General features: G+C 41.7%; 1 protein-coding gene and 1 long non-coding RNA gene across 2 annotated transcripts; one reads left to right on the forward strand and one right to left on the reverse strand.

The window, feature by feature from the left end:
• The first annotated feature begins 397 nt into the window (after positions 1-397).
• On the forward strand, positions 398-18,273 carry sv2 (synaptic vesicle glycoprotein 2). Its single transcript, XM_024378995.2, has 13 exons — positions 398-1,098; positions 1,339-1,437; positions 3,158-3,319; positions 3,654-3,816; positions 4,148-4,269; positions 4,603-4,766; positions 4,937-5,017; positions 13,012-13,104; positions 13,450-13,538; positions 13,714-13,841; positions 14,108-14,203; positions 14,522-14,681; positions 17,155-18,273. Exons 1-13 carry the CDS (start codon positions 984-986, stop codon positions 17,336-17,338), a joined length of 1,656 nt encoding a protein of 551 aa, XP_024234763.1. The 5' UTR covers positions 398-983; the 3' UTR covers positions 17,339-18,273.
• LOC121840049 lies at positions 9,783-11,680 on the reverse strand. Its single transcript, XR_006079336.1, has 3 exons — positions 10,731-11,680; positions 10,366-10,572; positions 9,783-10,267 (listed from the first exon to the last, which is right to left on the reverse strand). It is a non-coding gene; the product is annotated as an uncharacterized LOC121840049 (long non-coding RNA).
• Positions 18,274-26,281: the final 8,008 nt, after the last annotated feature.

Here is a 26,281-nt window from a genome sequence, read left to right on the forward strand (position 1 = left end):
GCCAACCAGGTCCGTGACACTCGCAGACCCAGTGGCTAGAGTGGTGAAACAGAATGTCTGTCTGTCCTTTTGAGTTTTGATGCTGAAACAAAGTAATGTTAGTAATCAGTTATCCCATATAACCTTTTGTGCTGAATCCACTCTGGTGTTTCAGGTGCCAAGTTTATGGTCAGATTGTGTGTAGGATCCGATAGGGTTACATTTGTGCAAGGTGGTGGCGTTTTTTTTGTGAGTGTAGGGTTAGTTGGCAGGCAGAAATCATGTGATCTTCCTTTTCCTATGTTATGTCACAAAGTATAATGGATTTGTACTCCAGATGGTGGCGGTAATGCAACATTATATTGGATGCCAACCGCCGCTAAACCCCACCGAAGAAGGCTAACAGCTCATCCATTTCTTAAAACAGGAAGTAGGTTCAGTTCACTCAGAGAGGAAGAGGCGAAGCAAGAGGGGTAACTTAGCCCAAAATCTGTCTACTCCGGCATGTGGCGTTTTTCCGCTCACCAAGCGATTAGTTTTTGTATGGAGGTCAAATGAGAGTGTCGAATTTGGTTAACAAAAAGTTGAATGGTTTATTTGCTACATGTGGCTTATTTGCTATAATCGAAGTTTTGTAATGCGCCGTTTGTTAGGCGTGTACTGATATACGTAAGCCGTGTGACATTCCGGCAACTTTGAGAAAAAACACCTCATATCGGAGTTGTGGGTGTTGTTCACTCACGTTTAGCCCTCTCATTGGCTAGAATGGTCCCAATTGATCTTGCCTCCTCCGTCTGCCTTCCTTTTTTTTTGAAGACATTTATTTTCATTGTTAGAGCGGCCACTAGAGTATCGGGTCAATATAATGGATCATTTTTTGGTTCACTCCATAACTGTGTGGATAAATATGTGGTTCTCTGGTAATACAGTTACTATGCATCAAGAAAGTCTCCACTGACATGTAGTCTCTACAAAACAAGAGGTCGTACTGGTGCTTTAGCTTGATGAAACAGCCGGCTATGTCTCGACATATCCATATAGAGGCGTCCGGCGATGATGCAGCACGAGTGCCACTTCTCACTAGCCACCTGGAGCTAGCTAGCCTCGACTCGGATGAAGGTACATGCGTAAACTCCACCTGGTAGTCTTGGAACTTTCATGCAGTCTCCCACGTAAACTAGTCCAACCTGTGTACTCTTTATTAGCTTAAATTGAATTCTGATGTCAAATTCAACAGGTAGTAGGTGTACCTGCATTATCAGACGTATGATTTCCATTAAATGTTTTGAGTAATTTATGATCATACAATTTACAAAGCCATTTTTGCTGTTTTTTTTTTTTTTTTTTTTTACATTTCAGGTGAAGTTATTTTTGAGAGGCGTATTGGAGATAATGCAAATGATGTTCAGAGAAGTACACAAAGAAAACGAACATATGAGGAAGCTGTTGAGGAAGCAGGTAGACTACTGGGATTTTGATGTGTAACAAGAGGTGTATTCATTATTATAAACTGGGTGGTTTGAGCCCCTGAATGCTTTTTATTAATTGTTACTGTTCTAATTACGTTAGTAACCAGTTTATAATAGTGTAACGACCTTGGGTTTATAAGCGCGGATATCGACTCTGCCCCATGAGCTTACTTTTGCGGCACAGTCGATAGCGGGCTGGACTTTGGGCTAGAAGGTTGAGGGTTCGAGACCTGCTCTCTGCTGTTTCATTACAATAGCTATAAGGCACCCCACCCCCAAATCTACACACAATACCCCATAAACTGAAATGTATCACATTTACATAAGTATTCATAGTCCTTTAGGTGCCTTTTGGCAAACTCCAAGTGGGATGTTATGTTGCCTTTTACTGAGGAGATTACTTCTGTCTGGCCACTCTACCATAAAGGCCTGATTGGTGGAGCGCTGCAGAGATGGTTGTCCTTCTGGAACGTTCTCCCATCTCCACAGAGGAACTCTGGAGCTCTGTCAGATTGACCATTGGGTTCTTGGTCACCTCCCTGACCAAGGCCCTTGTCCCCTGATTGCTCAGTTTGGCCAGGCGGCTAGCTCTAAGAAGAGTCTTGGTGGTTCCAAACTTATTCCATTTAAGAATGATGGAGGCCACTGTTCTTGGGGACCTTTAATGCTACAACAGAATTTTTTTTGGTACCATTCCCCAGATCTGTGCCTTGACACAATCCTATCTCAGAGCTCTACGGACAATTCCCTCGACCTTATGGCTTAGTTTTTGCTCTGACATCTGCTGTCAACTGTGGGACCTTTTTATATAGACAGTTGTTACCACAGGTGGAATCCAATCAAGTTGTAGAAACATCTCAAGGATGACCAACAGAAACAGGATGCACCGGAGTTCAATTTCAAGCCTTGTAGCAAAGGGTTTGAATACTTATGTAAATAAGGTATCTATTTTTGTTTCAATAAATATGCAAAAAAAAAAGGGTAATTGTGTGTGTATATTGATGAGGAAAACAGTTAATTGAATCCATTTCAGAATAGGGCTGTAATGTAACAATGTGGAAAAATGTAAGGGTCTGAATACTTTCCAAATGCACTTTATATGGCCAATATCCCATGACTAAGGGCTGTATCGTTTTGCGTTGTGCATAAAAACAGCCCTTAGCTGTGGTATATTACTCATTATAAACTGGGTGGTTTGAGCTCTGAATGCTGATTGGCTGAAAGTGTTCTGTCCTAGCACTCTGCATTGCGTCATGTCTAAGAACAGCCCTTAGCCGTAGTAGATTGGCCATATACCACACCCCTGCTCTAATTACATTGGTTACCAGTTTATAATAGCAATAAGGCACCTCTGGGGTTATACCACACACCCTCGGGCCTTAATGCTTAAAGTGCAAACCGTAGCAAACATACCTAATTGATCAAGTTCAGGGGTGTATTCATTAGTGCACACCATCATAATGGAAAATGTTTTTCAACTAAAATTAGAGTTTCTGTTAGAGAAATTCAGGTAGGTCCTTCCCCGTTTCCTTCTGTTTGGTTCCGCTTGGTTCATAGTGAATACACCCCAGGTAGGTCCCTTCCAGTTTCAGCAAGTTTCGTTCCTAGTGAATACACCGCTGATGTCTCAGACTTCCAGACATCACACTATTCTCATTAGAAAATTAACAGTATTCCTGTAGTGTCTGGTCTCTGCGCCCCACCTTCAGGTTTTGGTTTGTTCCATGGGCTCCTGTTGGTGGTGTGTGGATGGGCCAATGCCAGTGATGCGGTGGAGATCCTGTGTGTTTCCTTTCTGCTGCCCACGGCCCGCTGTGACCTCCATCTCAGCTCCTCAGACATGGGGTTACTGACGGCCAACATTTTCCTCGGTAAGGAATAGCTTAAATGGGTAAATAGTTTATATAATTTAAACTAAAGAATTCAGTCATCACATTTTAAAGTAGGCCTAAATATCAGTTCACTTGATTACAGATGCTGCTGTATTACTTACGTAAGTGCAGACTTAACCAGGGTTCTATTAGTGTGATAAGACTCATGCTTAACAACTAAGTCATTCATCATCAATCGCATGTAAAACCAAATTTCACATCAAGTTCAAGGTTTATGAATAGCAACATTGTTTAAGAATTCTGTGCATAAAAACCTTTTCTAAATGAGGCCTCTGACTTTTCTATGCTCTGTTTTTTCCCTTTGTCCCCATAGGAATGATGATAGGTGGGTACATGTGGGGTTACCTGGCTGACCAGAGGGGGCGTCAGAAGGTCTTGGTGATGTCCCTGACAGTGAACGGAGTGTTTGGAGCGCTGGCCAGCTTTGCCCCAAGGTTCTGGCTCTTCCTTCTACTACGGTTCATCAGCGGTGTAGGGTAAGCACTCATTACATACCCCTCTGATTGGACCTAATGAAGATGGTACACAGACGCACACACATACACAAAGACACCAACACGGAAATGTAATGTGAATAATTTTACAAACACTCAAAGTTGCATCTGCTCTCTTCATTTAAAGGATTCATTTAAACTTTAACCGGAGTGTCTTTCCAGGGCATAGGTTACTCATGTTTCCCTCTCACCCAACAAACAGTTGTCATTGAAATACCTAGACTCTGCTCAGTTAACACTTTGGAAATCTACTGTTTAGGCACTCTAATTGTGTAGTGGATTCTAACAAGTCTTTTCCGTTTGCCTTTTCCAGGGTGGGAGGTTCAATCCCGGTCATCTTCTCCTACTTTTCAGAGTTTCAGCCCCGGCTGAAGAGGGGGGCAATGATAAGTGCTCTGGCCACCTTCTGGATGGCAGGGAATATTCTGGCAGCAGGTGACACCATTACTATATATTGTCTTCTGTTACAGTCAGATGATGTTTGTCCTCGTGTGAAATGTTTGAGGGAGGTAGAGATGCTTACTGTTGCATGTGTCTGTAGGCAATGTTTAGGTCCACATGCTCGTTAAAATCATAAAATATAGACCCATGTCCAGTAATATGATTTTTCTGTGTGTCAATCATTCGTGAGACGTGTACCTAATGGAAATGCATTAACAAATAGTCTAGCTGCACACTTTTGCTCCAATGCAAATGATTTATGGAAAGTCACAATATATGATGTTAATGAACATTAGGTAAGCGTCTGGGTGTGTGTTTTCCCTACAGGCCTGGCGTGGTTGGTCATTCCCCGGACCTGGGTCCGCTTTTCTCTGGGTGGGCTGGACTTCCAGAGCTGGAGGCTGTTTGTGGTGCTGTGCTCTGTCCCCAGCCTCACATCGGCACTCATCTTCAGTCTGGCCATGCCTGAGAGCCCCCGGTTCCTCATGGAGGTACACCAGTGCTTACAGGCCATTACAGGCGCCAATAAATGTTTCTGAATAATAGAATAGGACACTTAGCCTTGTATACAAGTCCAACCAAGTTCAACAAGTTAGTTTACGAAATAATATCTTGTTTTTGGTTAGTTTCTTCATTAAACACACTTCTCTTTCTTTGCAAGGCTGGCCGTGAGATAGAAGCCCTACGTGTCTTCTGCAGGATGTTTGCAATAAACCACAGAGGCAGCCTCAAGACCTTCTCGGTATGTACCGTAGTATGTGTACCTTAGTGCAGCGGCTCCCAAACTGTGGGTCGGGGCAGATGTCGCGGGTTCACGCGATTTTGACAATTTTTTTTTGCCCATAGATACTCATCATTTCATTATTAGTAAATTCCTTAAAATTAGTCACGAGTTAATGTTTTGAATGTTAAATTGTTTTATTATATTTGGTCTGCATATGTTTTTTTTCACTGCTCAGAACTGGCACTTTTCTTCTGGGGGCCTTAAGAACCTTTTGGTCAGGGGGAACCATGTGTCGCTTTGCGTCACAGCTCAACCCTTATTGGAGGTTTGCCACTCAAAAGACACGTCAATTGGTGGGTTATGAAGCCAAAGGTTTGAATCCCAATGTATACAATCGCATAACTCCAGGTATAACACCTTTAATATATAAGATATTGTTAAAATGTTTTACTCCCAAAAAATTAAGTGGAGTTCAACATGTGAAAATGAATAGTACAGGTCATGAAACATTTCCCTCAAGGACCCCTGATACATGGGGGTTTCCCATCCATAAGGAGGTATTGGAGAGGCTGCACAAACCCAGTCACAACTACAATAGACAAACTAATTGCCCTGGCAAGAATACCCTGTGTGAATTCTAAGTAACCTTGCATTACTATTACCACTATCATCGGAAGATAATTAATCCGCATTGTAACTAGGATAATCAAAATGATCCCACGGCCCAGTAGGTTTCAGACCTCGCAGAACCGTCCAACAGCAGAACAACTTCAGAGAACCAGACCAGGGAACTGCTTAAGATACAGTAGAGTTTAACACTATTTGACGTTGACCCGTCAAATAACACTATTTGAAGTGTCAAATAAGCTTCTTTACCAATCAGGACCTGAATATGACTCCAGGTCACATAATAATTGAACACGTACATTCATTTTGTACGTAGTTATTACACATTGATTACTCTCTCGTATTTCATGTCACAACGATTCACCGATACGTATGCTACGAGCCATAGATTTTGTCACTGATGATCACATTTGAATAAAGTTCGTTTGGAGACCGCCCAAGTCTCAAGTACTGATGAAAGACGTTCACCCAACTTCTGTTCTTCCGAGGTAAAATTAGCTAGCTAGTTAACAATGGCTGCCCAATTTCTCGAAGATTGTAAATCTACCATCTCTGATTGCACCAGACTGCTGCTCACGGACAGAAGAGATGGACTTCAAGCATCAATAGCCAGGTAACGTTAACTTCATGTTAGCTATCTAACGTAGGTGTTGAGAGTGAGTGGTGTAACGGCTGCAAAAAAAGTAACTACATAATATAACACGTTACCGAACTACCAACGGCGTTAGCTAGCTAACGTTAGATCTGTCTGCCATTGATATATTAACTGAACTCAAGATAGCTAGCTAACGTTAATTGTTCATAATCTAACGTTAATTATGGAATCTATAAAACGTTAACTAGTTACTGCTGTACGATAACGTTAGCTAGCTAGTGATGTTGAATGAAGATACATTTTTTTTTAGCTAGTTTGCAGCTAAAGTACCTTAGTTAAAACTGCATTGCCTGTCAATGCACGGTTGTCTTAATATGTCAGAGGCTCAGAGTTGGCACCGTTTAGACAAGAGAACACTTAAGGGGATGTTCACTACATACAGATAAAATGTCACTGGACCCATCGAGTCTGCGGCCTATTTTTTAGGTCATTTGATTGATTAAGAGATGGCCAGCAATATAATTGCTGTTGCAGAGTAGTTCCTACAAGAGGCAAATGACATCCAACTACGGGAACCTTACAAATGTAACAACTTGCCATATTCGTATCATTTTTTTGTTGTTTGACATGAGTGGCAAAGGCTGAGATTGTATCATTTTACTTGCACTGTGTTAATTCTCCTGTGTCAAGTCAATCAATGAAAAAAACATTTGGTTGGTCTATAATGCTGTTCCTAAATTCTATATGGTGATCTTAGTCTTTTAACCTAAAGTTTTTAGGAGTGTATTTTGTAAATCATTATCTATTGTATTTTTTTTATTTATTTCAGTGTCCTATCAAGTGCCTTTTGGAGGGAAGGCAGTAGCACATCACCAAGGAGCAGCTTGAGTTCCTCATAGATTGTCATATGACCATCAGACAAATGGCAGATGTTCTCAATGTGTTGCAATCTGTGGTCAAGCGGCGCATGAGGTAAGTTATTGTAATTTAATAAAGCAATTGTAACACAAGCGGGAGATCTCTTCATCCTCTCGAGATTTGATCACATTCATGATTGATGTATCTTTTTGTGTTTTGTATTTAGTCATTTTCAGCTTGTCAGGTCATACTTACTGTTGTCAGACGCTTAGCTGGATGCGAGGATCAAAGAGCTGATATCAATTAAAACAGAATGGTGTCACTATAAGAGAGAGGTTTTGTTAAACAAACGTGTCATGTTTTTTTAGGTGGAGGATTGTTATCCATGGTGCTGTGGATGGTTACAGCAGACTTGTTGGGTTTCTGAAGGCCTCTGACAACAACAGGAGTGTCAGTCATGGAGTCATTCGAAGCAGCCATCACCAACTATGGAGTACCATCCCGGGTGAGATAAAACACCGGATGTTGAAAACAACCGTATCTGTGCCTTCATGGAGCAGTTCAGGGATGGTGAGAGGGGAAGTGCCCTCGGAGGAAGGTGCACTCACAACCAGAGGATAGAACGGCTGTGGGGGGACATCTGGCATGTAGTCTCCAACGTTTACCATTACCCGTTCACCTTCTTGGAGATGGAGCAGATCATTGACATCAACAATGAGGTGTACCTGTGGGCACTGCACTTTGTGTTCCTGCCACGGATGAACAGATCTTGCTGTGTTTGCCAGTCAGTGGAACCGCCATGGGCTGAGGACTGACCAACGGCAGTCACCTCTGCAGTTGTTCGTCTCGGGTTCCCTGGCAATGCAGAGGGCCAATCTGACAGCAGTAAGGGATTTGTTCGCCCCAAATTCAACCACCATCAGCTCTCAAGCCACCACCTCTGCTCCTCCTCCGACCACCACCTCTGCTCCTCCGACCACCACCTCTGCTCCTCCGACCACTGGCACCGCAGCTCTTTATTGGTCGGAATGGGTGATTGTGCCACAAATCCAGTTCACCATCAGCAACACACAGATGGAACTGTTGCGGACAATAATTCCATTGGAAGGCTCCAGAGGCAGCCTGGGAGTTGACTATCTACAGAGGGTTATGGCAGTTATATCTTCAGCGCCACTCGTTCCTACTCCAACCTGACCTACTACATACTCCCCTACTGGGATGAGGAATTGGACGCTATTTCTTCAGCGCCACTCGTTTCTACTCCAACCTGACCTACTACATACTCTCCTACTGGGATGAGGAATTGGACGCTATATCTTCAGCGCCACTCGTTTCTTTGAATCGGTTCATTTTTATAATAGTATTATACATTTTATAATACTAACATTCCCCCTCTTTCACACACTGTATGATTTGGTCTCTAGAAGGGTATGATCGACATCTTCAACTGTAAACGGATGAGGACCAGGTGGCCTTAACCTTTTAAGTTCTTCCCCATTCCAGTACGATTCTGTTTGGTCATATTTGGAGAGAGTCAGGTACTGTTAAGATATATGGCCTATTGTTACTGTATTTTGCTCTATGGCACTTTAGCACAGCATTCCATCTGCTGACACAATATTTGTCTTCCACTCAGTACAACACGACCCAGGAGAGGCCTACTGCAAGCACTGGATTGGAACCTTCAAAGTGTGCCTGCTGTGGGAGGACAACAGAACATTCTGAATGGACATTATTAAAATAGAACTTACATTTTTGTAATGCCCAATTGGGACTTTTATAAAATGTTAAAATAAATGTGTGGAGAATGCCCTATAGTTATACTTTTTTTTAAACTATGAAGATAGTGGTTCGCCCCCTTTACATTTTATATAACTGTGATTAACAGGAACCGATTACAGGTAGTAACATAACATTATGACAGCTCAAATGATGTGGTTGAAGATGGACTAGTGCAGGGCTTCTAACCTTGTTCTTGGAGAGCTACTGTCTTGTAGGTTCATGCCTACCCTAATCTAGTGCACCTGATTTTAATAATTACCTGCTTAATAAGGTTAGTTACAACTGAGGTTGGATTGAAAACCTACAGGTTTCAAGGAACAGGGTTGGAGAGCCTAGGACTAATGGATTTAGTTCTTAGATCAATGTATTTGAAATTTGATAAGTCACTATGAAGGTGCAGTTCCCAGAAGTAGAGCTGTCACTTAATGCAGTGGATGGGAAGCCTTATTTCATGTAGTTCTAATTAAATGATAATGGCTGAAGTTCATTTGTTCTTAATGTAGGACATCAAATTATCTGAGTTGGCTGCAGTACTTCAGTCAATATCAGCAACGGCTATTGGTTATTAGTGAAGTGTCAGTAAAAAAACTCAACTTTAACACCAAGACAAGCAATATGGATTGTATAATTTAATTTGAATGATCATTGTGAACAATAACAGCCAATATGGAAATACAGTGCATTTGGAAAGTATTCAGACTCCTTTACCGTTTCCACATTATGTTATATTAGAGCCTTATTCTAAAATGTATTAAACAAATAAAAATGTAGCATCATACCCAAGAAGACTCTATGGTGTACTCGCTGCCAAAGGTGCTTCAACGAAGTACTGAGTAAAAGGGTCATAAATGTAATATTTCCTTTTTTTTAATATATATTTGCAAAAATGTCAACTTGTTTTTGCTTTGTCATTGTGGGGTATTGTGTGTAGATTGATGAGGGGGGGAAATTATTGTATCCATTTTTGAATAAGGCTGTAACGTAATAAAATGTGGAAAAAGTCAAGGGGTCTGAATACGTTCCGAATGCACTGTACAAACAATACAGATAAATGCTTAAATATTGATGTGCAGTTACATTTTCAAACACTCAATTGCTACTGTAATTTAGTGCTACTAGATACAATTATGTATCGTAAAAATGTTTTTATGCAACACTGAAATGTGGGGAATTCACAATTCCGGAGATCATGAATTCCCTAAAGGCATTGTAGGTGCTATGAAGAGGGAACCTTAGTCTCACAGCACACGTGTTTGCCTCTGGGTACGTTTTCTTCTGCTGCCCAGCAAGATGCCCTCGTGCTGTGTGGAGGAATTCGATGGTCGTGGTGTCCTCAAACCCAAGGGGTGTCACCACCGTTGCCCCAGTAGCAAACACCATCGCCACTGTTAAAGGACATTCTTCATCTGAGGAGTACACAGTAAAACATTTAAAATACATATTTAAATCATAAAATGGAATAATATGCAGTTACCGATAAACTTGAACAATGTACTAATTTTACCTTGCACCTCAGCCAGCCAGTTGAACCAATGGCAGAAGGTGTCATTCGCCAAACACCGCCGGTTGCCGCCAGGTATGGAATAGGTTACTTTAAAACAGGTCCCTGGCAGTGGGAGGCTTTATGGAGTCCACAAAAAATGCTCAGAAGCTGTCCTGGTGGTTCCCCAATGCTTCGGGCAGCTCAAGAGAGTTGAGACGATATTTGAACCTGTTATGGTTTAGAGACCGTATGTATATTTAAAATAAGTGTTAAGGACAATATAGTGATGTGTATTGATTTAGGGGGGGGGGGGGACTGATTAAAAATACTTATGTTAGAGGAGGTAATGACAGGTACTTCACAGATTTATGACAGAGTTTACTTACTGCTCCAAGGCCACCTGCATGCTCCCTTGGACAAATTGTTGAGCCACCAAAACAACCACACCATCTCTGTCCTCCATTGTCTTGACAACAATCCTTTTTTTTCGTTGGGGAAGGAGCCTCCTTCTGTCTGTCTTAAAAGCCTCTACATTTGAATTAATCTGGGGGAATGTTTCCACCAAAACCTTCAAGAAGCTGCTTTCCTCCTGGCCATAGGGCACTTTGATCTGCCTCACAGGATACTCTAAAGATACTGAGATATGGAAACATTTAAATCTTAATAAAAAAAGTATCCTAATATAAAACAGGGAAATAGGCCATGATCTTTAAAATAAATAAAATAACCTACAATAAGTATGTTGAATCACAAGATAGTTTCACACCTAGCTTACTTACAAAGCAAGCACTGTGCATCGCACTGTGTCCTCATGTACTACATGGATATAGGCCAAATGTACCTATCCTGTTCAGCTGCCGGATGTTAGCGTCAGCGAACAGGCAAACCCTCATAGTTATCAACCTGCTTCTCCCGGTTTGCCGCCTTTGGACTCCAGCATTATTCGGTCTCCTGAAACGATTGAAATCTGACATACTCGCGCATCCCACGGTAGCTGTTGCAATCATTAGCAAGCTAACGTTACTAGGTAGTTGTGCCGGTTAATGTTGACTTTTGCCAGGTATTACTTAACCTACCAGAATGAATCCTACCTTTGAACCACCCGATCCTCCTGGGATGGTTGCACTTGGCTGGCAAAACTTTAAAAGCGATCTCTCATGTTTTCAAGGTTCGACATGACTTCGTTTGTTGGTGATGATGAATGAGAAGTTTTTCATATAGTGATTGGCCAACATTTGCATATAGTTTACATATTGTTATTTGACGCGTCAAATAGAGTTATTTAACGTGTATATTTTGGGCTGTTTAAAGAAACCATTGAAAACCGAACCATGGATTACAGTGTCTCCTGTTACATGTTCTTTGACTACTATCAGGACGAGGAACCATAAAACATCAAGGTCTAAAACCCTGAACTTCCCATTACGTGAATACAATATTTTGCAATCTAAATATGTGACAATTCAAATATATATTTTTTTAAGTATAACATTTTAACAACTTCATTTTAAGTACTTAATTCATTTAACATTGATGCTGGTCTTTAAGAAACAATGGCTATATGAATGTACAAAGCCATCGATCACGTGACACCATTCATTCCTATGACGAAAGCTTTCAGGCCCGTGCACACTCTTGTCACGGAATGGATGTACAGCCAGATCTGGGTTCAAATACATGATTTTTATATCACATATCAGTTTAGGATTAGGTATGATTCATATTGTGAACCCTGCTCAATATACAGTACATGTCTTGGAGGGACCAGGGGTGTCAAATGTGGTTCATGGGCCATTTTTGTCCCCTTTAAAAAATATATATATATATATATATTTTTTAAATGTGGCCTTTACTTGTGCTCCCTCTTTTCAGTAATTGCCCCAATGGAAAAATTACTTTGACACTCCAAGTTAGAAAGATCACTTCTTAATGTTTTGGCCTTGATGAACTGCACGTACTGTGTTACTGTAAGTGTATAGTGGTTTCTTCTCCAGTCAAGCAGTAAATATCTCTAAACCAATCAATTTTTCCTGAACACGTCTCCATCTTTCTGTAAATAAATACAGCCTATCACATGGAGCACGGTATGTAAAAGTAGAGGGAAATTGGCACTCATGACCTTTCTGATCGACCCCTCTTCACAGTAATGGCAAAACACACTTGTAAGTTAGACAGACATACAGTATGTTTTAGCTCCCCATATCCCTGTACTAAAAGCTGCCCAATTCTGTTGATATCATATTTTCAAAACCCTTTGTTTTGGCCTCGATTAACTGCATATATTGTATTAGCTCATATACCAGAGGTGATCAACCTTGGGTCTCTATTCAATCTGTATCTCTGAAGTGTTACAGATAGCAAGATAGAAATGTGAAAGGTAATTTCCGATTGAGCCAATATATGCAGTGTTTACGATGAATGCAGTCTCCGCTAACCCGGAAACATTGCCTTTAAATTTAAATCGCGCTGTAACGCTGAACTTGATACAGATTGAATATGGCCCTTACCCTTAACGTTTCAGTGTGGTTGCAGGCTTTTGCTCCAGCCAAGCAGTAAACATACTTCTACTAATCATAGTCTTTCTCCATTAGTAGAATTAGATATGTTGATGATGGTACTACTTTTCACTTGATATGTTAAATATGGTGTGTTCTGTATCGCTTACAGATTTGTGGGCTGCATATCCCTTCTGAGAAGAAAGAGAGGGAGACTAGGAGAGGTGGAACACACACTCAGCGCTTTGTCAACCTCCTCAAACAGGTAACACCATGCATACATGTACACATGCACACAGACATAGGAGACCGGCACATACACAAATACTCTCATAATGTTTTTTTTCCCTTCAAGACTGGAGCACCCTCTGATGGGATATCACAGCTTCAAAACTAACAGATTTGCTGAAGGAAATGTTGTGCTGTACTTTATGCTGCATCTCAGATCCCCTATATACATGTATGCTGTTGGCCTTTACATTCAGGTTTTTCTTTATCACATGAGGTTCAGCCCAAAGTCAAATACAAACCCACTATGTGAATATTCCAATAACACATTGTATTTAGGACATGTTTATTTTCACTTAAATCAATGTTGCTTGTGTTGCAGTGCCTGGCACCAATAAGACAGCTGTTTGTTGGAGAGTTGGCCTCTAGAAGTGTATGTCTGGTCATCATATTCTACTGCATCTCATTTGGGTGGGTCTCAGCTCTCCTTAATACAATCTGTCTGTCTTCAGCTGTCTTTGTTGTCCATACTGTATGTACGGATTACATTTTTGACACAAATATACAAACATTGACAGCTCATATTTCTGGGGGTAATTATCCTATGTCCTAACCCCTTTGTGTGTGTGTGTGTGTGTGTGTATAGATACTATGGGCTGTGGATGTGGTTCCCAGAGCTTTTCAAGAGAGCAGAGGATGGAGGCTCACCCTGTGCCAATGTGTCTCGCTTACAAAGCCATGACAACCAAAGCTGCTACCCAGTCAAAACGGCAGGTGTGTACAAAACACAAGAGTAATGCACTTCTCAATAAAATGCTCACTCCTGTCAGACTTACAGAAAAAGGTTGTGTAAACAGCAGCTATGTATGTTATATAAATCTGTGGGCACCAGTTCCTCTTTAATGATGAAATATTGTGCTATCTATAACATTGTGCAACGTTTGTTATTCAAGTAAAAAAAAGTATATTTCATGGCACTTTACTGGCACAATAATTTTTTTGAAAACTAAGTTTGTGTGTTGGACTGCTTCCTTTCGCAGTATACATGGAGGGCTTTGTCACTGCAGCCTCAAACCTACCAGGGAACATCTTCACTGTTCTCCTAATGGATGTCATTGGAGGAAAGGCCCTGCTTTGTGAGTTGTTTTCCCCTCCCTTCTTAAAAGACAGTAGGGCATGATCAAAAAATGCATTTAGTTATTAGAAGTTTCAGTGACATTGTGGCTCAATCAGAATAATTTTGCAGCATTGGGAATGGTGTCATAAAATGGCCATTTGCAGACGCTTTGATCCAAAGCCTCTCACAGTTAACCCATGTTTGTGGTCTATGCAGGAATCAAGTCAAAGTTGCTAGCCTAGAATCACATTCCAACCAAAGCCATCTTGGCATGGATTCTATTCCCTGTGTGTGTCCGTCTGTTTTTTTGAAGTATGTACTGTGCTCTCTGTCCCAGGTTGCAGCCTATTGTTGTCCAGTGTGAGTGTGTTCCTCATCTACGAGGTGAAGACGAAAGCACAGAGTCTGCTCATCTCCTGTGTTTTTAGTGGAGTGTCTGTGGTGGCCTGGAATTCCTTGGACGTGTTGGGCACTGAGCTCTACCCCACCCAGCTACGGTAACTGCATACACCATCATAATAGCCTGGTCCTAGATCTGTTTGTGTTGCCTTCCCAACTCCTATGTACTAGAACGCTTCACGGATCCACCTGTACCCGAATACACGAGACCCGAGTGTGTCAGGATCCAGAATTCTAAATAATGTCACGGGTCTTGGGCATGTGTAATTCTAACGGACTTGTCCGGAAGGGCCCGTACAGATCATAAATGCGACTGCTGCAGTAGGAGTGAGACATTTTGTAATTCATGCTGCTGCTGTAGCTTTTCACGAGAGTGCAGCATTGTGCGTATAGCTTGTTGTTGACCAATCATAAGTCATCAAAGCGGCATTAGGCTAAAGTCACAGAGCCTCACTCCGTGTGTGGAAAAAGTTAGGCGATATCTAACCAATGGAAGATGGAATATTTGATGATAAATAACCTAGCTATGTCAGCTATTAGTCTACTAAGTCGGCTTGGTTGGTTGCTGTCTCTTTCTCCCTACTCCCCATGTCACTTGCTCACAGTACAGCTCCTCCCCCTCCTGCTGGAGCGACACCCCTCTCGCTTTCAGCTCCTTTTTAGCTTAAAAAAAAAAAACTTTTCTGCTGCTTCCCTCACTCGGATCAGACAGGCTCTGGATCCGACCAGATATATACAGTCGTGGCCAAACATTTTGAGAATGTCACAAATATACATTTTCACAAAGTCTGCTGCCTCAGTTTGTATGATGGCAATTTGCATATACTCCAAAATGTTATGAAGAGTGATCAGATGAATTGCAAAGTCCCTCTTTGCCATGCAAATTAACTGAATCCCCAAAAATAATTTCCACTGCATTTCAGCCCTGCCACAAAAGGACCAGCTGACATGTCAGTGATTCTCTCGTTAACACAGGTGTGAGTGTTGACAAGGACAAGGCTGGAGATCACTCTGTCATGCTGATTGAGTTTGAATAACAGACTGGAAGCTTCAAAAGGAGGGTGGTGCTTGGAATCATTGTTCTTCCTCTGTCATCCACGGTTACCTGCAAGGAAACATGTGCAGTCATCATTGCTTTGCACAAAAAGGGCTTCACATGCAAGGATATTGATGCCAGTAAGATTGCACTTAAATCAACCATTTATCGGATCATCAAGAACTTCAAGGAGAGCGGTTCAATTGTTGTGAAGGCTTCAGGGCGCCCAAGAAAGTCCAGCAAACACCAGGACCATCTCCTAAAGTTGATTCAGCTGTGGGATCGGGGCACCACCAGTACAGAGCTTGCTCAGGAACGGCAGCAGGCAGGTGTGAGTGCATCTGCACGCACAGTGAGGCAAAGACTTTTGGAGGATGGCCTGGTGTCAAGAACGGCAGCAAAGAAGCCACTTCTCTCCAGGAAAGACATCAGGGACAGACTGATATTCTGCAAAAGGTACAGGGATTGGACTGCTGAGGACTGGGGTAAAGTCATTTTTTCTGATGAATCCCCTTTCTGATTGTTTTGGGCATCCAGAAAAAGCTTGTCCGGAGAAGACAAGGTGAGTGCTACCATCAGTTCTGTGTCATGCCAACAGTAAAGCATCCTGAGACCATTCATGTGTGGTGTTGCTTCTCAGACAAGGGAGTGGGCTCACTCACAATTTTGCCTAAGAACACAGCCATGAATAAAGAATGGTACCAACACATCCTCCGAGAGCAACTTCTCCCAACCATCCAGGAACAGTTTGGTGACGAACAATGCCTTTGCCAGCATGATGGAGCACCTTGCCATAAGGGATAACTAAGTGGCTCGGGGAACAAAACATCGATATTTTGGGTCCATGGCCAGGAAACTCCCCAGACCTTAATCCCATTGAGAACTTGTGGTCAATCCTCAAGAGGTGGGTGGACAAACAAAAACCCACAAATTCTGACAAACTCCAAGCATTGATTATGCAAAAATGGGCTGCCATCAGTCAGGATGTGGCCCAGAAGTTAATTGACAGCATGCCAGGGCGGATTGCAGAGGTCTTGAAAGAGAAGGGTCAACACTGCAAATATTGACTCTTAGCGTCAACGTCACGTAATTGTCAATAAAAGCCTTTAATACTTATGAAATGCTTGAAATTATACTTCAGTATTCCATAGTAACACTTGACAAAAATATTTAAGGCCTGAGGCAGCAGACTTTGTGAAAACGAATATTTGTGTCATTCTCAAAACTTTTGGCCACGACTGTACATAACGGGTCTAGTCCTGGGGTCCGTTCAGAACGGGTCTCTATATAAATAAATAAAAATGTATTTATGCATATTGGGTCCGGGTGGGAAGCCCCAGGTCCACTTTAGAACGGGTTCTATTGGTCTTCTATTGTCACGACAGGTCCAAGATCTGTTTCTGCTGTCTTGCCAACTCCTATGACATGTAATGGGACAAAGCTTCCATACAGCCTTCTTTTAAACAAAGGCTCTTTGCCAGGCTGATCGTCTTGTCTCTCCCACTGTGCTCACTGTCAATCTTGATTTATTTTAGGTCCTCCGCTCTGGGCTTCTTCACAGGAATAGGCAGAGTGGCAGCCATCATGGGTAACATAGTCTTTGGCCAGCTGGTGGACACCAACTGTGCGATACCAGTTCTACTTGTGTCTGCTTTGCTGCTGACAGGGGGGATCACTGCCTTGCGCCTTCCACGCACTAAACAGGCAGAGCTCACCTGAGGCCTCTGTGAAATGAAGTCCAGAAGACACACTTTTTCCCCCTGTTCATAGTCCTCGCCAAGGGTTATTCCCTGAATCTAGTCTACCTAGAGATGCCTTTTTCCTATCATGACCAAAGATTGACGTAGAAAAGATTTTATAAAACGGACGTTGTGAAATGCTGGATTGCACAAGTGCACTTTGAGAAACCATGTACCTTAATGGTTTCTCAATGATTAACAAGTCATTGACCAGAGATAATACAGTGATCCTCAAAAGTATGGGGACAGTGACACATTTTTTCGTTGTGTATTAAAAGTAGTTAAAAGTTGAGTATTTGATCACATATTCCTAGCATGCAACAACTACATCAAGCTTCTGAATCTACAAAGTTGTTGGATGCATTTGCTGTTTTGGTGGTTTCATTTCTATTGGTCACAAAATAATCAATGGTAAATAATGTATTGTCATTTTGGATTAACTTTTATTGTGAATAAGAATAGAATATGTTTCTAAACACTTCTACATTAATGTGAATTAGTGTTGCATGGTATACCGGTAACACAGTAATATCACGGTACCAAAACATCATGATACCAACATTTATAGATTATCATTTCATATAATGCTATCACATTTTTCAGTCCTACCAATCTAAGGCACTGGCACCTTTTATAAAATGTGTATCAAGTCAGTTTTGTTTATAAATTCTGTAAAAAAATAAATAAATGCAACTAGTCTCTTGTATGCGCTGGTCCAATAATGTCCACTTAACTTTCATGCCATATCACATGTAGTAGCTTTAATCTGCCAGCCCATCCCATTCCAGCCATCACTCACCGGTTTCAAAGATTTTACTGAGTTACAGTTCATAAAAGGAAATCAGTCAATTGAAAAATGAATTGGGCCCTAATCTATGGATTTCACATGACTGGGAATACAGATATACATCGATTGGTCACAGATACCTTTTTAAAAAAGTGGGAGCGTGGAACAGAAAACCAGTCAGTATCTGGTGTGACCACCATTTGCCAATATGCAGCACGACATCTCCTTTGCATATAGTTTATCAGGCTGATGATTGTGGCCTGTGGAATGTTGTCCCACTCCTCTTCAATGGCTGTGTGAAGTTGCTGGATATTGGTGGGAACTGGAACATACTGTCGTACACGTCAGTCCAGAGCATCCCAAACATGCTCAATGGGTGACCATGTCTGGTGAGTATGCAAGCCATGGAAGAACTGACATTTTCAGCTTCCAGGAATTGTGTACAGATCCTTGTGACATGGGGCCATGCGTTATCATGCAACATGAGGTGATGGCGGTGGATGAATGGCACGACAATGGGCCTCAATCTCCTCACAGTATCTGTGCATTCACTTTGCCATCGATAAAATGCAATTGTGCTCGTAGTCCGTAGCTTATGTCTACCGATACCATGGGGCACTCTGTTCACAACGTTGACATCAGCAAACCGCTCGCCCACATGACCCCATACACGTGGTGTAAACAAATTTGTGCCGCACATTTTTGAGAAATACGCTTTTTGTGCATATGGAACATTTTTGGGATCTTTTTTTTCAGCTCACGAAACATGGGACCAACACTTTACATGTTGCGTTTATATTTATTTCCCCGAGTAATTTCACAAACCATGTCGCGGGTCGTTTTAAACTAATCCCAGGACGCTTATTATTGTTTTGATAACAAACAATGTTGTTCAAATTTGATTGGCACAGGAAAAAAGGCCTGGTATCGTTGGTATCATGGTAGCATCCACATGAATGTAGAAATATATTATGTCCTTATTTACAATAAAAGTGACTCCAAAATGACATTAATTTCTATTGGGCACAAAATAATCTGAAACACAAACAAAACAAACAGCAAATGTATCCAACAGGTTTAGAGTGACAAACTTGATGTAATCATTGTGTGCTAGGAATATGGGACCAAATACTAAACTTTTGACTATAATACACCATAAGTGAATTTGTCCCAATATTTTTGGTCCCCTAAAATGGGGGGACTATGTACAAAAAGTGCTGTAGTTTCTAAATGGTTTGCCCAAAATCTATGAAAATACCCTCAAATTAAAGTTGACAGTCTGCTCTTTAACATCAGTTTAACATAGTTTAATTTAAAATAAAGTGCTGTGTAAGTGTTGGTGCTCACTGTGTATCCGATATGAATAAATCAGTGATTCATGACTTCATTAATTCATTGCTTGGGTCTGGGCACTTAAAGGAGAACTCCACTTACTATCGTTGGGTCTTTTTTTCATTAGTCCACTGTTGATACAATCATAACATGTTTTGCATGTTAGCAGTCAAGTTTAAAAGATATTGGATTTCAAGAAGCCAAGTGTTACCAGCCACATCACAAAACGCATCATCATCATGATGTGGCCGGTGATACTTTGCTTGAACTTGACTGCTGACATGCAAAACATTTTGGGACTGTATCAACCGTTGATTATTGGGGAAAATACCAAAAGATAGTTTGAGTGGAGTTCCCCTCAAGTGACAATCAAGATAGTGTGGCCCACAACATTTTTGTCAAATTGCTAAGCAAATCCAATTGCTTTGAGTTTACTTAATTGGATCCAAAGATTTATCACCATCTGTAAAAATGGGTTGCCACTGCTTATAGTCCATGTTGTAACGCACCTTGCATCGAAACCCAGATATGGTGCAGAGCGTTTGATTGTGTTGCTGGGGGGCAAGGAGACCCCCAGCTCTGCTTAAACCATTGACAACTACTTACCGTTTAAGGGAGTGCTCTTCAAGAGCACAGTCAGAACTACAAATGTCAGATTATTCCATGTAAAACAATTGTGCACATTTAGCTCTATCATCAGTGTTAAAGTAACTGTAGGCTTTTCATGCTCAGTAAACATTGATCATGTAATTTGAATTGCATATACTCGATGGTAGTGATGGGTTCTGATTTCTTAACTGTTGGAATCATGAAATATACTTATTAATTTCACTGAGGGAGAGAGGGTAATGTATAACGTTTACATTATGTCAGGATATGTTATTGTTAGCCATCAGGGATCCTATGGGAGGAGAAGAGGCAGTCTGGTACCAGTCATCATAACAGCCGTGAGTTAGATGAAGTGAGGAAGAATATATATACACATATACACACACACACACACACACACACACACACACACACACACACACATACATATATACATACATACAACTAATCTTCTGGATAGCAACAGTGGTGTATTGGCTGTTCAGATGTGTAAGGGGCTCAGCATAGGAGAAAAGGGTTAAATATCAGTGCTTGTGAGAATCTATTATTTGTTTGTTCAGCTGTTCGATCCTTTGGGGTGAATAAACTTGGTTGGAGCTTTTATAGTGTCCGTCGATTTCTTACTCTGATTTCTAGAACCTACAGTAGCCTCAATATATATCAATATTGGCCACTATTAATTGGATATTTGAGTGATATAAAAGTGAACTATACCTGACAAGTATGAGTGGTTTTGGTTAATTTCCCATCCTGTCAAGCAGCAAAAGGGCGCAATTGCCGGCGATGTAATTAATAAACTAAACAAAAAAAAATACTGTGTTAGCTGATAATGTTTACTTTGCAAGCTACCGGTAGAAACGTTGTACAATTGGCTAAACATAGTTATAAGTAGACCTAATGTACTTTTTTCTCTCCAACGTAGACATACAGTATCTAATGAAGTTGGCTCCCCTTTCCCCCATTTTATTTTTAAGTGTTTAATCACGATTTGCTGCTGACAGACGTGATAGGCTGTTGATTGGACCACGTCAAATTGTCTAGCTAGCTAATAACAGATCACCTCAATATGGCTAGTTGACAAGCTAACTTTCAGGGGATAGACTTGACGGCTATATTTGTATGGAGGACCAAACCTGCCGTAATTAGAAATAGATTTATAAATGTATCAATACACACATAAATAGATAAATACATGAATTAAGAAATTCATATACAGTAAATGCAGACAGATATAATTATTGAAGTAATTCTTAAATCAACAAACTACATCATACATAAAAACCCATTCTAAAATGTTTTGTTAGCTAACTAACCCTGCTTTTAAGATGCTGAAAAGCTGTTTGCGTACTGTTTTTTTCTAAGCAATAGGAGAAAAGACCACCAAATTTAGTTTCATCAACTGCCTGAGGTCCAGGTTAGACGAACCTCATGGTTTCAGGCTATTATGCTGTGATGATGATGGAAAGCTGTGGGCTCGTTACGTGTTCAAGCACCTCATCACTGGTAAGTCACTTTGCATAAAGGTTACTTTTTTATTTTATTTATTTAACTAGGCAAGTCAGTTAAGAACAAAATCTTATTTTCAATGACAGCCTAGGAACAGTGGGTTAACTGCCTGTTCATGGGCAGAACAACAGATTTGAACCATGTCAGCTCGGGGATTTGAACTTAGAACTTACTAGTCCAACACTCCAACCACTAGGCTACCCTGCCGCCACTTTGCATGAAGGTTACTAGGACTAGTGAGCTGTATCCGTCCAAATAACAGCTGTAATATTCTTCTGCATTTACTCCAAACCTGGAGATTCTACCAAGTAGGTGTCTATCGCCATAGGCTATGTTGGTTTGGGCCATTTGGTAAAGGTTGTATTTAGGGTTGGGCGGTATCCAGATTTTCATATCGTCATACTGTCCTTCTCTCATGTTGTGTTGCGACCATGCTGTGTTGTCATGTGTTGCTGCCTTGCTATGTTGTTGTCTTAGGTCTCTATGTGGTGTTGTGTTGTCACTCTTGTCGTGATGTGTGTGTTGTCCTATTTTGAATCCCAGCACCCATCCCCGCAGGAGGCCTTTTGGTAGGCAGTCATTGTAAATAAGAATTTGTTATAATAAGAATATTAATTGATTACTAACCCAAAGGTTAGATTTGAGAGAGTAAGATAAACAACTATGACATTTTTTTACAGCTTTTTATTCTTCTCATATTTACCTAGTGACAATAATTCAGGAGGGCACAGTATGCTAACGAGTGCAAACAAAAATAAACTAATTGCAAAGACAGGCAATCCAGCTCAAAAGTTATACGTGTGTGTGTGTGTGTGTGTGTATATATATATAAAATGTGTATACACACACACAGTTGAAGTCAGAAGTTTACATACACCTTAGCCAAATACATTTAAACTCAGTTTTTCACAATTCCTGACATTTAATCTGAGTAAAAATTCCCTGTCTTAAGTCAGTTAGGATCACCACTTTATTTTAAGAATGTGAAATGTCAGAATAATAGTAGAGAGAATGATTTATTTCAGCTTTTATTTCTTTCATCACATTCCCAGTGGGTCAGAAGTTCACATACACTCAATTAGTATTTGGTAGTATTGCCTTTAAATTGTTTAACTTGGGTCAAACGTTACGAGTAGCCTTCCACAAGCTTCCCACAATACATTTGGTGAATTTTGGCCCATTCCTCCTGACAGAGTTGGTGTAACTGAGTCAGGTTTGTAGGCCTCCTTGCTCGCACACGCTTTTTCAGTTCTCCCCACAAATTTTCTATAGGATTGAGGTCAGGGCTTTGTGATGGCCACTCCAATACCTTGACATTGTCCTTAAGCCATTTTGCCACAACTTTGGAAGTATGCTTGTGGTCATTGTCCATTTGGAAGACCCATTTGCAACCAAGCTTTAACTTCCTGACTGATATCTTGAGATGTTGCTTCAATTTATCCATATACTTTTCCTGCCATCTATTTTGTGAAGTGCACCAGTCCCTCCTGCAGCAAAGCACCCCCACAACATGATGCTGCCACCCCAGTGCTTCACGGTTGGGATGGTGTTCTTCGGCTTGCAAGCATCACCCTTTTTCCTCCAAACATAACGATGGTCATCATGGCCGAACAGTTCTATTTTTGTTTCATCAGACCAGAGGACATTTCTCCAAAAAGTACAATCTTTGTCCCCATGTGCAGTTGCAAACCGTAGTCTGGCTTTTTTATGGCGGTTTTGGAGCAGTGGCTTCTTCCTTGCTGAGCGGCCTTTCAGGTTATGTCGATATAGGACTAGTTTTACTGTGGATATAGATACTTTTTTTGCACATTTCACACCAAAGTACATTTATCTCTAGGAGACGAATCTCCTTCCTGAGGGGAATGATGACATCGTGGTCCCATGGTGTTTATACTTGCATACTATTGTTTGTTCAGATGAACGTGGTACCTTCAGGCATTTGGAAATTGCTCCCAAGGATGAACCAGACTTGTGGAGGTCGACAATTTTTTTTCCCCGAGGTCTTGGCTGTTTTCTTCTGATTTTCACCATGATGTCAAAGCAAAGAGGCACTGAGTTTGAAGGTAGGCCTTGAAATATATCCACAGGTACTCCTCCAATTGACTCAAATGATGTCAATTAGCCTATCAGAAGCTTCTAAAGCCATGCCATCATTTTCTGGATTTTTCCAAGCTGTTTAAAGGCACAGTCAATTTAATGTATGCAAACTTCTGACCCACGCATACATGTATGTATGTATGTGTGTGTATATATATATATATGTGACCCTTCTGTATATGTGTGTAAATATATATGTTTGTGTGTGTATATATATATATATATATATATATATATATATATACACACATATACACACTGCTCAAAAATGAAAGGGAACACTAAAATAACACATCCTAGATCTGAATGAATGAAATATTCTTATTAAATACTTTTTTCTTTACATAGTTGAATGTGCTGACAACAAAATCACACAAAAATTATCAATGGAAATCAAATTTATCAACCCATGGAGGTCTGGATTTGGAGTCACACTCAAAATTAAAGTGGAAAACCACACTACAGGCTGATCCAACTTTGATGTAATGTCCTTAAAACAAGTCAAAATGAGGCTCAGTAGTGTGTGTGGCCTCCACGTGTCTGTATGACCTCCCTACAACGCCTGGGCATGCTCCTGATGAGGTGGTGGATGGTCTCCTGAGGGATCTCCTCCCAGACCTGGACTAAAGCATCCGCCAACTCCTGGACAGTCTGTGGTGCAACGTGGCGTTGGTGGATGGTGCGAGACATGATGTCCCAGATGTGCTCAATTGGATTCAGGTTTGGGGAACGGGCGGGCCAGTCCATAGCATAAATGCCTTCCTCTTGCAGGAACTGCTGACACACTCCAGCCACATGAGGTCTAGCATTGTCTTGAATTAGGAGGAACCCAGGGCCAACCGCACCAGCATATGGTCTCACAAGGGGTCTGAGGATCTCATCTCGATACCTAATGGCAGTCAGGCTACCTCTGGCGAGCACATGGAGGGCTGTGTGGCCCCCCAAAGAAATGCCACCCCACACCATGACTGACCCACCGCCAAACCGGTCATGCTGGAGGATGTTGCAGGCAGCAGAACGTTCTCCACGGCGTCTCCAGACTCTGTCATGTGTGCTCAGTGTGAACCTACTTTCATCTGTGAAGAGTACAGGGCTCCAGTGGCGAATTTGCCAATCTTGGTGTTCTCTGGCAAATGCCAAACGTCCTGCACGGTGTTGGGCTGTAAGCACAACCCACACTTGTGGATGTCGGGCCCTCATACCACCCTCATGGAGTCTGTTTCTGACCGTTTGAGCAGACACATGCACATTTGTGGCCTGCTGGAGGTCATTTTGCAGGGCTCTGGCAGTGCTCCTCCTTGCACAAAGGTGGAGGTAGCGATCCTGCTGCTGGGTTGTTGCCCTCCTACGGCCTCCTCCACGTCTTCTGATGTACTGGCCTGTCTCCTGGTAGCGCCTCCATGCTCTAGACACTACGCTGACAGACACAGCAAACCTTCTTGCCACAGCTCGCATTGATGTGCCAACCTGAATGAGCTGCACTCCCTGAGCCACTTGTGTGGGTTGTAGACTCCGTCTCATGCTACCACTAGAGTGAAAGCACCGCCAGCATTCAAAAGTGACCAAAACATCAGCCAGGAAGCATAGGAACTGAGAAGTGGTCTGTGGTCACCACCTGCAGAACCACTCCTTTATTGGGGGTGTCTTGCTAAATGCCTATAATTTCCACCTGTTGTCTATTCCATTTGCACAACAGCATGTGAAATTGATTGTCAATCAGTGTTGCTTCCTAAGTGGACAGTTTGATTTCACAGAAGTGTGATTGACTTGGAGTTACATTGTGTTGTTTAAGTGTTTCCTTTATTTTTTTGAGCAGTATATATATATATATATATGTATATATACATACATACACTTACACTTCCAGTGCCGACAGATGGCCGCCTCGCTTCGCGTTCCTAAGAAACTATGCAGTATTTAGGTTTTTTTACGTGTTATTTCTTACATTGGTATCCCAGGTTTCATTACATACAGTTGGGAGGAACTACTGAATATTTTTTGCCTCCAAACTCAAGACCCTGGGTCTCGACCCCGCCCTGTGCAACTGGGTACTGGACTTCCTGACGGGCCACCCCCAGGTGGTGAGGGTAGGTAACAACATCTCCACCCCGCTGATCCTCAACACTGGGGCCCCACAGGGTGCGTTCTGAGCCCTCTCCTGTACTCTCTGTTCACCCACAACTGTGTGGCCATGCACACCTCCAACTCAATCATCAAGTTTGCGGACGACACTACAGTGGTAGGCTTGATTACCAACAACGACGAGACGGCGTACAGGGAGGAGGTGAGGGCCCTCCGAGTGTGGTGTCAGGAAAATAACCTCACACTCAACGTCAACAAAACTAAGGAGATGATCGTGGACTTCAGGAAACAGCAGAGGGAGCACCCCCCTATCCACACCGACGGGACAGTAGTGGAGAGGATAGAAAGTTTTAAGTTCCTCGGCGTACACATCACGGACAAACTGAATTGGTCCACCCACACAGACGGCGTGGTGAAGAAGGCGCAGCAGCGCCTCTTCAACCTCAGGAGGCTGAAGAAATCCGGCTTGTCACCAACAGCACTCAAACTTTTACAGATGCACAATCGAGA

Source organism: Oncorhynchus tshawytscha, linkage group LG19 (assembly GCF_018296145.1).
Source record: "Oncorhynchus tshawytscha isolate Ot180627B linkage group LG19, Otsh_v2.0, whole genome shotgun sequence".
In the NCBI taxonomy this organism is placed as follows: domain Eukaryota; kingdom Metazoa; phylum Chordata; class Actinopteri; order Salmoniformes; family Salmonidae; genus Oncorhynchus; species Oncorhynchus tshawytscha.